This window comes from Alligator sinensis, unplaced genomic scaffold, assembly GCF_000455745.1.
Source record: "Alligator sinensis unplaced genomic scaffold, ASM45574v1 scaffold1196_1, whole genome shotgun sequence".
Lineage (NCBI taxonomy): Eukaryota > Metazoa > Chordata > Crocodylia > Alligatoridae > Alligator > Alligator sinensis.
Window position 1 is genome coordinate 406,635 of NW_005842583.1, and position 18,079 is coordinate 424,713.

At 40.9% G+C, this 18,079-nt stretch overlaps 1 protein-coding gene across 1 annotated transcript in view; it reads right to left on the minus strand.

The window, feature by feature from the left end:
* Positions 1-18,079, minus strand: part of ABCB7 (ATP binding cassette subfamily B member 7) — a 63,752-nt gene that overhangs the window by 18,292 nt on the left and 27,381 nt on the right. The window contains exons 5-13 of the mRNA XM_006032701.3: positions 12,586-12,718; positions 11,835-12,103; positions 9,457-9,545; positions 9,274-9,361; positions 8,114-8,288; positions 6,543-6,700; positions 5,832-5,995; positions 4,405-4,534; positions 3,502-3,673 (exon numbers count right to left, since the gene is read on the minus strand). Of these exons, the coding sequence (XP_006032763.1) occupies positions 3,502-3,673; positions 4,405-4,534; positions 5,832-5,995; positions 6,543-6,700; positions 8,114-8,288; positions 9,274-9,361; positions 9,457-9,545; positions 11,835-12,103; positions 12,586-12,718 (1,378 nt within the window). The remainder of the gene's footprint in view (positions 1-3,501; positions 3,674-4,404; positions 4,535-5,831; positions 5,996-6,542; positions 6,701-8,113; positions 8,289-9,273; positions 9,362-9,456; positions 9,546-11,834; positions 12,104-12,585; positions 12,719-18,079) is intronic.

Consider the following 18,079-nt stretch of genomic DNA (forward strand, 5'->3'; position numbering starts at 1 on the left):
CAAGATGAACATGAGCCTGCAGTGCGATGCGGCGGCTAGTAAAGCGACCAAAACGCTGGCTTGCATCCATAGATGCTTCTCAAGCAAATCCCGGGACGTCATTCTCCCCCTGTACTCGGCCTTAGTGAGGCCGCAGCTGGAGTACTGTGTCCAGTTTTGGGCTCCACAATTCAAAAAGGATGTGGAGAAGCTTGAGAGAGTCCAGAGAAGAGCCACGCGCATGATCAGAGGTCAGGGAAGCAGACCCTACGATGACAGGCTGAGAGCCCTGGGGCTCTTTAGCCTGAAAAAGCGCAGGCTCAGGGGTGATCTGATGGCCACCTACAAGTTTATCAGGGGTGACCACCAGCATCTGGGGGAACGTTTGTTCACCAGAGCGCCCCAAGGGATGACGAGGTCGAATGGTCACAAACTACTTCAAGATCGTTTCAGGCTGGACATAAGGAAGAATTTCTTTACTGTCCAAGCCCCCAAGGTCTGGAACAGCCTGCCACCGGAGGTGGTTCAAGCGCCTTCATTGAACACCTTCAAGATGAAACTGGATGCTTATCTTGCTGGGATCCTATGACCCCAGCTGACTTCCTGCCCTTTGGGCGGGGGGCTGGACTCGATGATCTTCCGAGGTCCCTTCCAGCCCGGATGTCTATGAAATCTATGAAATCCATTAGGAAAATGAAATATCTGGATTTTGAAGAAGTCATTGAAATACAGAAAGTCCTCCCTATTTCTCCCCATTAGTTTTCCCATGAACAACGATGCCTTGGAAAAAAACTCAAGTGGAAAGGACTGCATGTAGTTCTGGCTCCCTAAAATACATGAGTGAACTTACTGTCTGAAGCTCATAAATGAATGAAAGCAAGATGTGGGGAATGAATGACTGGCTTCTATTTATTTCACTATGCAGAAAAAAGCATGAGGCTTCAAAATCATCACTTCTACAGCACTCTAATGAAGCCAGAGAGTAAAATCAACTATTTTCATTTGTCTACATTTGTAGATAAATGCAAGGCCATTAAGTAAAACAAGATATAGCATTTTCAGTTGTAAAGAGGTCTACCTTTATATTTGTCAAGATACAAAGGGAGTTTAAGATAATAAAATTAGGGGTGCACCGAAAGAGATTTTGCGGGCTGATACCGACAGCCGATTTTTAATGAGCCATATTGGCCAATACCAATCCAATTTTGATATGCAGCCCTGCAGTGTGGAGAGCAGAGTCCAGCTGGTAAGTCTGTTGTGGGGGAAGTGGCAGGGGGAGCAGATCAACACCCCCACAATTAGAGGGAGTGGGACTGGCGCTGGGGCAGATGCTGCTCAGCCAAGGTGGAGTGGAGCATGGGACAGAGCTGTGGCTCGTCTGGGGGGCACAGGGGGTGGGAGCAGCTCCCACCACTGCACGCACCCCAGGAGGGCACGTACCCTGGGATGTGCGCCCGCGCGGTGGGGCTGCCACTGTGGACTGAGGGTGCGGCTGCGGCAGGCTCTTTCCAGTGTGGGGTGAGGAAGGCTGGGCCAGGCTGTGCTTGGGGCAAGTGGCGGCAGCACTGGGAGGGGGGTTACAATAAATTTTGGGGTGGCTGAAGCCCCCCCAACACCCCCTCCCAGCACTGCTGCCACCTTCCTCGAGCGCAACTTCAGCCCAGCACCCCCCAGCACTGGGAAGTGCCCAGCGCAGGCCTGGCCCCAGCCCGTAGTGGCAGCCTGATCTGCCCCGTGCACAGATCTTGGGGCACAGGCCCCTTCTTGTGCGCTGCCAGGGTGCACGCAATGGCAGGAGCTGCCCCCCCCTCCGAGCCCCCCGGACGAGCCATGGCTCTGTCCCATGTCCCAACCCACCTTGGCTGGGCAGCGTCTGCCCCAGGCCTACTCCCTCTCATTGTGGGGGCTTGATCTGCTCCCCATCCACAACTGGACCCAGCTGCGCTCCACACTGGCCAGCTGTGTGCATGCATGCAACATTTATTGTCCACATTACTTGGCCAAATCAGACAAAAAAAAGCTGACTGCTGATGCTCTCAATTTTCCTCATACTGGTGCTGGTCTGATATGGGACCAATGTACTGGTGCACCTCTAATTAAAACTGCAGAATCCTCTGCTTTTTGCACTTCTCTTTGTGGGTTTTATGTTTCAGACAGATAGTGCCCAATGTTCAGAGGTACTCAGCCTACATAGTTTCATCCCAAGTCAACATGATGTACAATTTCAGATGTCACAAATTAGTGGATGCTTCTGAAAAGTACTGGACTAAGCTCCTCATACCATGGCTTACATACAATCAAGATACATTTTACATGGCTAAATCTGCTATTCATGCCAGTGTTAAATGCATTTTAACTGCTTTGCTAATAATCTAGGAAATGCAGACCATAATTTAAATAAGTAGTAAATTTTAGAACTCTTTTTTTTGGTCTGACACCAAAGCCTAAACAAATGGAAGTCAGAAGATCATCATATTTCATCCCAATTTTTAATGCGTTTTTTTCCCCCTCAATACCTTGGTGCTTTGCATGTCAGTGTGACAGTCATAGTGACAGTAAAAAAAAAAGAACTGTGTAAAGCAGGGATTCTCAAACTGCCACCCCCGGGGGGGTTGTAAGCAACTTAAAAAAGGGCTGCAAACTTCCCAGGGGGTACGCGCCACGGTGCAGGGAAGCGGCAGGGGAGTGGTGGATGGCAGCAGCGGCTGCTGCATGCGAGCTCCCCATCCCCCAATGCCATTATCCAGCACTCGGGGTCACGGTATCACAACATTTGAGAAGTCCAGAGTAAAGGTTTCATCAACTTTCACAAAAGCTCAGTCCAGGAAGTCTAAAGGCCTGAGAGATAAGAACTACTATTCTCCTGTCCTTGTGAAGCACTGAGGTAAACTGAGGCAGCACAACTGTGCTTCTCAACCTGGGTGTTGCCAAATTCAAATGCCATGGAGCTGTTCCTTGATGCTAAAAAAGACTGAGAATCACTTCTATGAACACAGCCTTCACACCATGCAGCTACTCTTCAAAATCCATTTGTTTCTGCAACCTTTCCAGCAAGTGAGTCACACTTTTATATTAGAGTCTATTAGATAAAAGAGAGGTTAAACGCACACAGTGAAAAAAAGGGAGGAAAAAAAAAATCTTTCCTTCCTTGGTTTAGAAATACCCATTTTAAGCTTATCAACTTAAACTTTAAAATGAAATATACAAGAAGCTCAAGTTCACCACGCAGCTTTCCATTCAAGATAAGAAGGACTTCTTACTTTAAGAACTTTTATACTGTCAGGGTAACCAGTATGGCAAAGAGTTTTTCTTTAGAACTTATTTTCTTTTAACAAGCATCTCAAGAACAAATGTTCACATCATTTCTACTTAAATAAAAATAATTAAAAAAATAAGTGCATTAAAACACATGACAAAGCTGGCTTAGTATTTCATGTTGTGACAATGAAGGATGACATGTAAACAAGACACTCAGCTTGAATCTAACAGAAGGGATAAAAAGAGTGACATTTATGAACCTACCTGAGAGCTTGAGTCCTCGTTCACCAACTTGTGTGTTGTAGCCATTGGGCATTCGGAGGACAGCATCGTGGATCCCTGCCAACTTTGCTACTTCATACACCTCTTCTGCTGATGCATCAATATTGCCATATAAGAGATTGTAGTAGATGGTATTATGAAAGAGAACAGCATCCTACAATTGGGAAGTATAAACATGAAACCATGATTGATACTTCACGGGTTGAACATAAGAGATTGAAAATGATTGCCAAATAGTTTATATTCTGCCACCAGGCCTTCAGGCAATAATATTTTGAGGAAAGTGCAAAGAGATGCAGACAAGGTTCCTTGGGTGAATTTGATATCTTTTATTAGACCAACCCAAATAGTTGGAGAATAGTTATTAAGCAAGCTTTCGGGTTCAAAAACCCTTCGTCAGGCTAAGGAAGTTTCAGCAGTTGGTGGGTGCTCTGTTTGAAAAGTAAAGAAGCCAGGGGCTGGGCTGGGGAGTCGGTTGCCAGGCAGATTATAATGTATCAAAAATCCAATGTCTATGTTTAGTCCATGATCTCTAGTATCCAGGAGGTTGATGAAATGGAGCTCATATACACTTTGAACAGCTTTTATATTTTTTTTATCACTTATTTTGATTAAAAGTATTTATAACACATGACCTAATTCTGCTGCCTGGAAATGGCTTTAGAATAAGGTATTGCATGAGAAACCCTTCATCTCCAAGAGCAATCAAGATATCCTCCCAGGAATCTGAGCTCTACTTGATGTTTCAGATACAAAAGTTACATTTCCTGAAATAAGGAAGTATAGTGGCTTTCATACGAAGTCTGATAATATCACTGTGCTTGTCTTTCATTCAAACCATATCATCAGGATAACAAAAGTTTTAAGTGTATTAAGACATTATACCTGAGGCACAACTCCTATTGCTTTCCTAAGGCTTTCCAAACTGACATCTTGTATATTCTGACCAGCAACATAAATATTTCCTTTCTGTGGCTCATAGAAGCGAAACAACAGCCTCACTATTGTGCTTTTGCTTAAAAAGAGAGAGTTGAAAACAAAGGTTAAATTCTTATTTTAACATTTACAAGTTTCAAATGAATATAATGTCTTCACAGGAAAAAGTAATTAAAAAATAATAAAAATTGGGATTTAAAAAAAATTCCAACACATCCCCAAATAAAGGTGAACCTCAACAGAAATTTGACAGAAGTTGAGAAAAATATTGGTCAGACTGTCTGTGTTATAGAAAGCAATTTTAAATAGCCATATAGGAGAAAAAACATTGTTTGTAACAAAATGTGTTATTGACATTAGATCAGAAATTAGTGATAAAGAATGGGAGACCATCTAGAAGAATGGATTTTACACATCCATCTGCAAAAGTCAAAAATATTTTTAAAAGGCTATATCAATGGTATCTCACCCCACTTAAAATTAAATGCATTGCTGGTGCAGGAACAGACAAGCATTCGAGGGAGTGCAGTCATTTGTGAGGATTCTACCATATATGATGTATACGTCCCAGAATCAAACTACTCTGGAAAAAAGTTGGACACATAGTAAGGGAAACAACAGAATTCCAACTATCAGATAACCCCCAGCTCTTCTAACTGAACTTTCCTGAGAACTGTGTAACATACAGAAGTCATAGGGAATTGATCATTCATCTTCCAGCATCTGTAAAAATTAGTTACAAAAGCCTGGAAGAAAATAGTGACAATCCAAAAATTACCAAGTGGTTTGAAATAGTTTGGGAAGTTTTAATAATGGAAAAAATGTCCTACCAAGTCAGTGTTATTTGGGGAAGAGAGAAAAAAAAAAAGAGGTGCTTACTTAAAAATTTGGTGGGAGTTCTCAGAATCTGCTGAAAAAGCAACTTCACTGGCCTCCAAACCAGAAAATTTGAGAATTTTTTTTGAATACTGAAGGAGAGTATAAAGTTCTATCAGCTAACAGTTAAGAACAAATTCGTAGCAAACCTGAAATCTAAACGCAGAGTTAAGTAGAAAAGTGAGCTTTGTACTATGTGGAGTTCTGAGGAATAAGAGGGCAAATTATGAAGCAGGTATATAGAGATGAAAAAAACACAAAAGGTTAACATTGACTGTCAGTGACCAAAGAAAAGAAGAAAAGAACACAAGACCAAGACTTCTCTACAGACACTGACTTGGGTTATGGGATGGAAGATAAATATTTGTCTTTATGTATATAGGGGATTTGATGCATCTTTAAATGTTAAATTTGTTATGAAATAAATTGCATTTGTTAATAAATAAAGTTAAAAAAAAATCCAGTCAATGATGCGGAATGTGTACAGTCCATTTACCCACCCTGACCCACTACCTCCAACAATTGCCACTTTCTTTCCTGCAGGGATTTCAAAAGACACTCCATCAAAGACTTTGTGCCCCTCCACGTATTCAAAATGCACATTATCAAAGGCAATGGTAGCAGTCTGTGGTGTAATCTGTAGGGGTGGAGCCAGTTCTTTGTCCTATAAAAAAAAAAAAAAAAAAGAAAAAAGAAAAAAAAAGTGCGCCACTTTACACACTGCCTGGAACATACTCTAAAACAACTTAACAAGCTCAACAGAATTTATTGTGTTCCTCCTCCCCCCAAAAAGAAAGAAGAGAAGGCAAACTAACTTGATCAAATTAAGAATTAATTATATTTTTCAGACACAAAGAGGCGATTTATTCCTCCTATAAGCAAGGTAAAAAAAAGTCTACTGTACCATTCAGCTGCTAGGGAACTTATTTGCATAATAAATTCTGCATCATGAATTACAAGTACAGATATTCAAATAAAATGCCTAAAAAATTAAATGCAACTCTGTGGAATAACATTTTCTTACACTAAAAAGGACCTGAAGGATAAAAACAGGCACTACTGTGTTAAATACATCAAACAAGGAGAATAAACAGAGCATCTCCTTGTACAAGAAAAACTGACTCTGAAAAGTATGAGAAGATAAAGTGAGACTATTATCAGAAAATAACTCTATTTGGTAACTTTAAAAAAGTACTTTTTAAATCACTTACTTTTATTCTTGTGTCTACACTGAGCAGTGTAAACAAGGTATTCATGTCTATGAGCGCTTGCCTTGTCTCTCTGTACACTGTCCCCAAAAAGTTAAGGGGTAGAGAAAGCTGAAATAACAGTCCATTCACCATTACTAGATCCCCAACTGTCAAGTTCCCTTAAAACAAGAGGGGAAGGGAGAAGAGAGAAAGAATCTGCTGAATGAAGTATCTTAAGTGTGGCCTATATAAATATTAAAGCTCTTGGTGTGGGAAAGCAAAGATTAGGCTTGACTTCACTTTTTAAACAGAAGACTATCCTTTAACACCATGAAAGAATAATTCGTGGAGAATAAGAATCTGTCTACTGAGGTGCCAGGCAGATCATTTGTGCAGACTGATAAAGATGATTTACTGCGTGAAAACAGAGGCAAGCACATATTGTCAAATTCACAGGAAATACCAGATCAGGAAATGCTCCAACTCTGTGAAAGGAAAGAAAGGAAAGTATCCAAAGGACCTTAGAAGCATGGGTAAGAAATAACAGTAAACTCAACATGGCAAAAGGCAGCTATGACACACTTTGTCCAAAGGAAACCCATGGCTGTCACTTAAAGGCAATTCTGCGATTGCTCTTTGCTGCTTCATTTTAGTTTTGTTCATTTAAAACAGGACCATTTTGATGCTATTTTAATCTCCAAGTCTTTGAAAGTTATTCTGATCTATCCCACAGATGAGTGACAATTAGTGACGTAGTTTAGAGTTAAGGGATTCAAGTCAGTGAAAGAAAATTAAACAAGCTTTAGCAGAAGTCTATTAGATTAGGAAGTCTTCCAATACAAATGATGGAGTTTCACCACTAGCATAATATCAAACTAGGTACAATAAAGCACTGAAATATAGGATAAATTAGAAAAAAACATTTGGATATAATTAAAGGAAACAACCTGCAGAGGTGCGCAAGTGCAAGATAATCCAGTGGGAGGGTCCCTACCATATACAAGTACACAAGACAACATGTCTTTTTCTGTCTGCTCGCCGGATTTTAGTTGAATATTTACTACTTGCTAACTGGCTTTAGAAATGTCTCCTATGCCTACTGTTGCCCGCCCTACTCAGGGCCACTCCAACTGTAGATACAGTGGTAAGAAATGACCAGACAAGTGCTGGTAATAGACCATGATAGGTATCAGGCAATCCAATAAAATATAAAACAAATGGTATAAAAAGAAGTAAAAATCACTATTATTTTGTCACAAATCAAAACCCAAGAGAAGGATGAAACAAAACAATTAAAACAACAATACAAAATGCTTGCAGTCCAGTATTACATATAGATAGTGTCATTCTTGTTTTTCCATGCCTACATTTTTATACTGTTAAGTTTGTTTGGCCGTGCACTAAGATAGCCCAGGGCAAGCAACATTAAAAAAATGTGATTTTTTTTCCTCCAGCAAACAAAACTAGAACCAAAAACCTGCTCCCCAAAGAAAAGTGTTTCTTAGGTGATAATATTCAGCTAAAATGTATGTTTTGTTACAAATGGTCAGGCAAACTGGTGTCTGTATTTAGTTCAGAATGAGCTCAATTACCTGCAACAATTCCCTGGCTAGCAAGCACCATGATGGCTGTTAAGCCAATGCTGAATATAGTGTTCTGACCAAAGTTCAGGAGAGCTAAGGTAGAGGTAGTCTTCAGTGAGGCATTTTCATAGGTCTTCAAAAATCCATCATATTGCTGGGCTTCATATCTTTCATTATTGAAATACTATAAAGTGAATAAAGGTAGAAAGCAGTGAATTCCATAAATATACTAGATTCAGTGGGGGTTTTTATACTAATTATAAGATTCCGATTTTTGAGACACACATAATGAGGCTCAGCCAAAAAAGAGCCCAGGGCATCACTCTGGGGAGAATGGCTAGAGCACCTGCAGCTGTGGGGAAACAGAGGGTATGGGGATCCCTACCAAACCACTCTGAAGGCAACCAGGCATTTGCTTTTTCTAGTTGTGTCTAATAAATATCAAGGCTTGTTTCTTCAGGCTGCTCTTGATGTGAACTGCTAGAAAGTACTCCAGGAAAATTAGAAGCACCTAGCTGCCAGATCAGAAAAACAGTCCTGCATTGGCTTATGCCAGAAGAAATTTTTTCAATCAGAATTGTAATTTTTTTCCTGTTAAACTTCTGCAGAAATTGATGGCACAGGTCCCTGTGCTTACCAGGTAAAGCTTCCCACTTGTCACTGGTAAGCAGGTGTTTCACCGAAAATGATTTTTTCACACCACCCAATTTAGCCCAGGTTATTGGTTTTGAGGTTTATGCTTTATATCATATTGATCCAAATGGGTTGCCACACAGGACTTCAGTTCTCTGCTTCACTTTAGCACTGCTCAAACCACCCTTTTACTTTCATCAGTTGAGAAATGAGCTTAGGTCTCAAGACTGCAGTACTCGAGTAGTTCTCAAAACTGTAGGCATTTCAAACCATGTAGATTTTACCACTCATAAGCAGGATACTGTTTTAACTGCAAATAAAAAAGTAAAATGGAGCTGGGATATCAAAAAACCAGATGATACTGTAAGAATAAAGCAAACAGGAAAAAACCCTACACAGAGTTGCTTAAGATCGGTTTAAACATTTAAGTTATACAGACAGACAAATGGACCTACCCTAAACTTGCTGAGTATACAGGCATTTATCAATAATTAAATCTTTATCATGATGTTAACAGCAGGAAAAAAGGACCTTACCTTCACAGTTTCATAGTTCAATAGCGAGTCAATTGCAGCATTGCCTGCATCATTGTCAGCTTTGTTCATTTCTATTCTAAATTTAGTCCTGTAAAACAAAGGCTTGCATAGTCAAAAAGTACTAGTTGAGGTGACAAGAATAATCAATCCATGAAACCTGAACAATTGTAGGTAACACCTTACCTCCACTGTGTAATTCCTACTGTGAAAGCTATGTAAGCTCCTAGTGTTCCCAGAGTTACCAATGCAAACTCTGCACCACATTTATAATACTGAAAGGAAAAAAAAGCAAAAACAACAAAACTTAGAACAGTATTATTTCAAAATTTTAACACTAGGGTATGTGAGAGACAGCGACAGAGCGAGCAAGTCCCTACCTTGAACAGTTTATAAATCAATAACAGGCATAAATCTAAGCACAGTAATAGGCAGTAATGATGACTGGCAAAAGAAAGAAAGAGTGGTAACAGGAAAATAACTCAACAAGAGCTAATGCTCTCTGATGAGTGAAGAAGGGCATTCAAAAACTTCTTATGCATTAAAAGTAAATAAAATGGCTTTGCTTGCAGAGATCTTGGGAGGACAGGACAGCCACAAAGAAGGATATGAATAAGGATTGCAATGTCCTTACAAACCAACTAAAAATCACTACTTCCCCACAGTGCCTCTTTGGTGAACAGCATAAGAAAAGTAGAGTAGAAGACTGAGAGAAGCAGACAGATGAGCCTATCAAGGCTGGGGTGATAAGCAAGATGAATATAAGCAATTATGATAGCCATAAGAGAAGATTGCCACTTAGTGGATTTACCCAAATCCAAGACAACCAAATTTAAGACTAGCCCCAAAATTACACTCCAAAAATGGAAAAAAAAAACAACTTATAAATATTGTAATTTTCCATGTCTAGAAGCTAATTATTGTAAGGTTGCCTTAAATTTGTTCTCTACCCCACTACTGCAGCAGGATTAGCAACAGCAGGAGAACAAGTCTGTCCCCACCACCTGCCTCTCCCTGTGGTGCCTGGACTGCCTGCCACTTGCCCCTCCAATTGCACCCCTCTGATGTGCCCCCTGCTTGCCTTCCACTGACACTTGCCCTCCCCTTTACACGCCCTGGGCAGGTCTGTGCCCCCTGATGCCTGCCTCTCCTGATGGTGCCTAGATCCCTTGACACCTGTACTCCCCTTCCTCACCTGCCCCCGTGCTACTCCTCCCTACAGCTCCCCTCCCCTTCTTATGTTTCTTTTGCTGCTGTGGCTCCTGTTGGGGTCTCACTCCAGCCAGGGCCAGGGACTGCAGAGCACGTGTTGCCTCTGGCCCTAGCCTAGCCATGCAGCAGTTGCTGTACAGTGGCAGTTTCATCCCTGATCCCAAAGCTGGGGCCAAAAAGCTGCCACTGGATAGGTGGGCTGGGGCCAGGGGCATCACATGCTCTGTGCTTTCTGCCTCCAGCTGGAGCAGGGCCCCAGCAGGAGCCAGTGATGCATGGGGAAGGCAAACAGTGATAGGGAGGAGCAAAGAGGCAGGTGGGAACCAAAAAGCGGAAGGGGTAGGTGGCAATGGGGAGGGGAGGAAATGGCAGAGCAACAGGCAGGCTTGGAGACCCCAGACTCAAGAGTTAGTCACTGCCCCTCCCTACCCTGTTTGTTACTGAATTTAAGACAGTGGGGGACAGGGGGAGGACACACAGACCTTATCTTAGATTCAAGTAAATATGGTCAGTTACAAGCATAGTGTTAAGAAAAGAAGAATACCAATAATCAAATATTCATGTGATAATCCAAAATAAGGGGCAATGAAAATGCCATTGAAAGAGATAGCTAAACAAACTTCTTCCCTTTTAATTTTATCTAGTTCTACCTCTGAGATACATAAGCATACTTACATTTTAATTGTTAACACAAATTACCAAAATACCTTAACCTTATAAGATGGTAAACTTAAATTTACCAAAAAAGGTTGTTAAAAGAAAATCTAAAAACGTGCATCTCTAATGAAGCTTGCTTTTCTGATTACTTTCAATTTCAAATTTTAGTGAAATAAAATGCGGTAAAAGGGTATGTATAGTCCATTAAAAAGCCAGGAACAAAAAAACAAAACAAAACAAACAATACAATATTCAAATGGAAATACGCCACAAATTATTTTTACTACTTAAAACAATAAAAAATTAATTCCATTAAAAAAGTTGTAGAGACTACTTCCCTCTATTTGCCTAGTTTCTTCTTCTCCTCCTTCAATTTTATATATCTGATATCACTTTAAATAAGTCATTTTATTCTTCTGACTTAGCTTTTCCCCCGTAAAGCAGGAGAGAGAAAATAAAATTTGAAACTCGCAATGTAAACATGATTGTAAAAACTAAATGTTGAAGCTACGTTTTGTACCTAAAGTTATTTAAAAGCTTTTAAAAAATTTGAGCAGGCACAAGTTGAAATTCAGAGTGGTGTCAGTGAAAGCAAATACAATCTGCAAATACATAGCAAGCTTTGTTGCAAGAAACTCATCATTTTTCCCAATTCTTGATTATTCATGAGTTCTGATTCTGTAAAAATAACTTACCAAAATTCCACTGACAAGCGCCACTTCAAACATGGTGGGTCCCAGGTTAAATATTAAAGCACTTAGAACAAAACTGATGCCCCTTGTTCCTCTGTCAATAGCTTTTGAAAGAGCTCCTGTTTGCCTGTTTAGGTGGAACCCCAAATCCAGGTTATGCAGATGGAGAAAGACATTCTTTGCAATCCTCCTGATAGAATTTTGGGCTACTTTTCCAAATACTGCATTTCGAGCTTCATTAAATAAGGCAGCCCCAACTCTTGAAATACCATCTAAAAAGGGATTTAAAAGACATTAAAAAGTTATTTCTCTCATTTCCAAAAAAATAAAAATAAAATAAAATCTTGATGCATAAATACAGAGTGAAACCTCATTCTGTCATATTTAAAACATTTTTCTTTTTAGGATAATTTGTACTTCATTGCTACACAGACCTCAAGTACATCTTTTATTTAAAAATGTTAATTCAATTTTTACTTGAGACTCTATTACATATCCAGGAGTGAGTAAAGTCTATAGGATAATTTATTACTGGAGATTATTTCTACATGCATCATTTTATTCCTCAAGTGGGATAAGAGAATTTAATTCACAGAATGTTAGTAATGAAAATCAATACAGAATAGGAAAAATAACAAAAACAGCCATACCAAATGCTTAGCAGAGGAAAAAAAAAAAGTCAGGAGCTACAATCTTCCAAACCCTTAGTGAAAAAAGTTAAACACCTGTTGACAGATTAAAGAATCACACTTACAGCCAATCAGAACAGCTGTTGCCATGGTTGCAACTGTATTTGATGCATCATTTAGGTTCAGAACGTTTCCAGACATCTGGTTGAGGTTGTCTACTGCATATTTAAACATGAAGGGAACCAGTATATTCATGGCCTAAAAGCATAAAAACAGCAATTACTCAGGATATGCTAAAATGTTTATTTATGGAGTATAAATATTTTCCCTAAATTAACCACAATTATTATATTTGGTTATTAACCACTTAAGTGACAGTGGGATGGCTCTCCTTATTCCAAAAATAACAATCTCTGCACTAGGAAATGTTACTGCCAGGGTAGCAAGGTTAGTTTATACTTTGCACTGGCTCCTTTTAAATATCAGCTTTCATCCCAACTAAATGGCTCACTGTAAAAACACTTCTGATTCACTCCGAAGACTCATTAAAGTGATGGCAAAACTGGGAGATATATAAGGTAGCAAGACAATTCATGGCATATTTATAGTATCATTAAGGCTAAGTACAGACAGTCAAAAAGCCCAAGGCTGAATTGATTCAATCTTCCCAAATTAGTCTAAACTGTGTAGATTGAACCAATAAGCAAGTGAACAGACATTAATTTTTGATTCTGGAAATGCAGCCACTTGCTTGCACCAGCCCATGCCAGAAGCCAAGGGATGCTAGAGCACACCTCCCAGCTCAGCTGGGGCAGGCAGCTTGAAAGGGAGGGAATCTGGGACAGAAGTTCAATAAACCGATTTAACTTAAATCAGCTAAGTCTGATACTACATCCATCCAGCTTTATCTTAAATTGGTTTCAGACATTTTGTAAGTGGCTTATAAGCACTTAATGTCTGCCGTGTTACAGATTTGAACCAGTTTCTGACCACTTATGCCAGTTTGTGCGTAATTTCTGTCCCTAGCCTGCTGTAAACATTTCAGTTACAGAAATGGTCAGTCTGGATGGCTACTGGCAAGGGTGCCAATTGCTAACTTTGGACCAACTTATGAGGGGTGAACACCTGAAATTTCCATTGAATTCAAGGAAAATTGGAAAGCATTCCCATTCCTCTGACAGGTCCTACATCTCTTCTAGCAGTAACTGTTGCTTCATATGTACAGGTTTCCCCTGCTTTATGTGGTAGATGTGTTCCTGAAAAACTGTATATAACTCGAATTTGCATAAAGGGAACCCACTTTACAAGATAACAAATATGGATACGTTCCAAGACCTTGAATGCATCAGCAGCAGGTAAGTCTGCTACGGCCAGTATGGTGCTGGGCTCTTCCCGGCAGGGGGATGGGCCGGGCAGTGGTGGCGCCAGCAGAGGGACTACTGCCACCCCGAAGTTTGCCATAGCCCTCCCAAGCCCCCTCCCAGCACTGCCCCCACCCGCCCCGAGCACAGCATGGCCCAATCCCTCTGCCAGAAAGAGCATGACCTTGGAGGTTGGGGTGAGTGGGGCCTCAATCTGCCCCCCACTCCCCCACTGGTGGTGAGGGAGGTAGTGGGGTTGGGACCGGAGCAGGGGCGAGTGCTGCACAGCCAGGGCAAGGCACGGGATGGAGGTCACAGCTCCTGCTGCTTCAGGCTACTGTTGTGGGCTGGGGGCCATGCCACACTCTTCCCAGCAGGGGGGGGGTGGGCTAGGCTGCACTTGGGGTGGGAGGTGGCAGCACTAGGCTGCACCCCCCACCCCAGCGTCACTGCCACCCACTCAGAGTGCAGTGCGGCTCAGCTTCCCCCACTGGGAAGAGCCTGGCCCAGGGCCTGGGGTAAATGGGGCCTCAATCTGCCCCCTCCCCCCACCCCATGGTGAGGGAAGAAGGGCTGGGGCCTGGCCCCAGTGCACAGCAACAGCCTGTAGCAGCAGAAGCTGCACCCCCCAGCCCAGCTATGCAATGCCTGCCCAAGCTCCAGCCCCACTCCCTCCCTCACCACCGACGAGTGGGCAGATTGAGGCCCCAGTCACTGCAGCCCCTGCTCCTGTCTGTGCCCGGCTCCTTCCTTCACTACTGGGGCCTCGATCTGCCCCCACAGCCCTTTCCCCTCCCCCGACAAACTTACTTACTGCAGATCACATAAGAGTAAATTTACCTGGCATATAATGAATTTTGGGTACAAAAAGGGCAATCACATAGGAGTGAAGTCACATATACAGAACCCACTTAAAAGCGAGGGAAACCTGTCCAGTGCTTTCCACTGGGCACATCTACACGTGATGCTATATCACCATGGCAATGTGCCACAGCAATGCAGCATCCACAGGCAAAAATCATGATGCTGCCACTACACCGTTGTAGCTACATGCTCCCTCAGTATAGCGCATTGCTATGGTGACATAGTGGCTCAAAATAACCATGCACTGGGCTGTTACTTCCAAAAGGAAGTACTAAATGACTGCGCCGTAACAATGGCACCTTAGTGGGGTGCTTAGGGGGTGTGGACATGCTCACTGTCACAGTAATTTACAACTACTAATCATTTTACATATTTTAGCTATATAGTTTTGTGCAGAGTATAACAGACTCCCATCCTACAGAGTGCTATGAATTATTGCAACCATGTGAACTTTCATACAACAGTTCCAAGCACACACTCCACCTTAACATATGATATATCACTGAATATTATATGAAGAGAGAACACTGGCATTTCTTGTACTTTAGGAAGAAGTCTGATTGAGGAATAAGATTAGTTTTTTAACCTGCAAACATTAGACGCTGTAACACCCCAAAATTTTTGTAAGGTTTAAGAAAATGTAAAAATCCCAAATCTTATTAGTGATATTATAAAATACATTTATATCAACTATAAAGAATTTACTGTCAACACAACTAATTTTAGCTCCAACTAACAGAATTATTCAGCAACTTAAATTACTTTTGGAAATGAAGAAGATAAGGGGTAAATAACGGATAAAAGTTTCTTAGCAAATGAACAGGTGTTTTAAGACTTAATATCTTTAAAACCAGAAAGTAAAAATACTTTCACAAAGAATTAACTTTGTATAGATGCTCTGTTACTAGAAAAGCAGACAGTTTATAAAAAGTAATCTTATAGGGAGATTACTTATGAACCTTCAATGAATTGTCATATGACAGGATTTGCAAACAAAACCTTAAAACATTTTTCCAATGACAAATTTCTGCTCTTGACACCCAGGGTTGTTACTATTTGAATTCTAACAGCCCCTGGAGAAGCCAGTGAGGATTGAGACTCCATTGTGTTAGGGGAGCAAATCACCAAAGATTACTCAAGTTTGCAGTGAGAAATGCTAAAAAGCTCACTGATGTGAAAGCTTGAAAACAGGTTATAAAGGGGGGAAAACAGATTGGAGTTTCAAACTTTTACAGTACTGAAAATGCTTTGCAGAGGGGATGACAGGCACGTATCCACTAAAGGAACAGGAGCTTTTGCAGTGCCTGCTTTGAAATCAGTTTAAGGGATTTAAAAAAAAAATCTAAATTATTGTATACTTGAACTTGTTTACTTAAAATATTTTGCCTAGAACTAAAACTGTACAAGTTAGAAGGGAATTATCCCTTCTCTCCACCTTGCCATGCTCATCCCAAGAACCATCCTCTAAAAGTATGACCCAGAAGAGATTATTCCATAGAAGAGAACAATAAGATCTGAAGGCATCTAGATGCATTCATTATTGGTGAATTCACTGCTAAGTTCTGACAGAAGGCCTGATCCTTTAGATCTTATTCAGGATAAACTCCTACAGAAGTTTATCTCAAATAAGTAATGCAAGATAAGACCCAAGTCAGTAACTCTCCTTCCCTCCCTCCCCATTAGCTTGTGAAAATAGTGACAAAGCTTCAACTGGCATGCAGAAAACCTCAGCATAATCCCTAAATATACTGACAGGCAATTCCAAAAGTGTGTAGTAAATGAAGAACAGGCCATTCTTGTTAAAAAATAAAACATTAAGAACACCCTGAGGAATTGGAGATGCAACATCAAAATTCTGAAGCTTCAAAAAGGGAGATACACTCAGTTTTGAAATCCAAATTTTTCCATATACCTTCCAGATTACAAAAAAAGTCTGCCACTCCCTTTGGAGTTATTTGTCCTGAAACTCAATTTCCTGTAGTATTTTGTTTTTAATAAGGAAGACTACAGTACCATCTGTGTTATAGTGATGACCAACACTGGAAAATGCTGGTTTTCCTGTGAGAGCCTGCTCAGTAAAAAATAAATGTATTATAATGCAGATCATCCTGTTTTACTACAGATTCTCACAAATTCCTCTTGAGGGATTTTACTTTTCAAGCAGCTACACTGTATGATATGTTTTAAAGTACACTTAAAATAATATCTGTAGTTCTGTTGCTAAAGAAATGAGTTGTATTCCTTACACTGCAGTTCTCAACTTTCAATTAATTTAACTGGCAACACTCTACAGTTTTGCAGGAATGTCTCCTTTCACACCAACATAATTCTACCCAAAAGACTATTTTAATAAAATTTAAAGCTGTATCTCAGGTTACAGTTGTTCTGACTCCCTAAGGGTGAAACTTGAATAAGAATAAGGCAGCATGGTATTGCATTTCATTCATAATCAACTCAGTCTGCATTTCTGTCATTTTTTTTTTTTTTTTTATAAAGAAATGTGTTAATCTCACTAGGTTTATACCAAAAAGAGATGAGAGTTAGTTATTAAAATAGGTCTTTATTACTCAATGTGTTAAAGCCAATGAGATCATGTTTATACAATATGAGTTACATTTCAGGCTCCTACCCACTAGACAAACTCAGCTAACCTTTCTAGTAGCCTATACTTCTTGACACACAACTCAAAGCTCTGAATTAATTTATATACACTTTGGGACGAGAAGTATATGCCATACTAGATATACTAGGACAGGGGCGGGCAATTCTTTTGGCTGGGGGGGCACTTAAGTTTTGGTGAGCTGTGGAGGGCTACAGGGGTAGCCCCGCCCCTTGAAGGTGCCCCGCCTCCTGTTCATCATCTTGGAATGGGAAGTCCTGCCCCCTAATCTCTGGCCTTTGCCATCGGAAGTCCCTCCCCTCGCCCCTGAAAGTACTCCTTTTGGCTAGGGGGTTTACCATCTCGGAACTAGAAAAAAAAATTATATTCTAAAAATTAAACAACATCCAGTAAAAGTTGCGTTATCCAGCACTTTAGAAACCGGCATCCTCCATTAACCAGTCGACATGGCAAATGGCAAAGCAGCCTGCGCAGGGGCCCTACCTCCCTGTCCCCCGGCACACTGACGCCAGGGAGGGACAGCAGCCCAAACAGGCAAAGACACCTGTTCGGGCCTCTCAGGTAACCAGCATATTTGGTTATCTGGCACCCACCATTTCCCAATGTACAGCTTTTGCTGTACACTGATTTGATTTCAAAAAAATATTTTTGTCCTGATTCATGTGTCTTGTGTACTGTACACAGAGATGATTGTATAATAGCTTAACATGAAATCTTACTTTTGTATAGTGTGGAGAGGGGGGCTGTGAGTGTGTAGGGTGGCTGGGGGGGGGG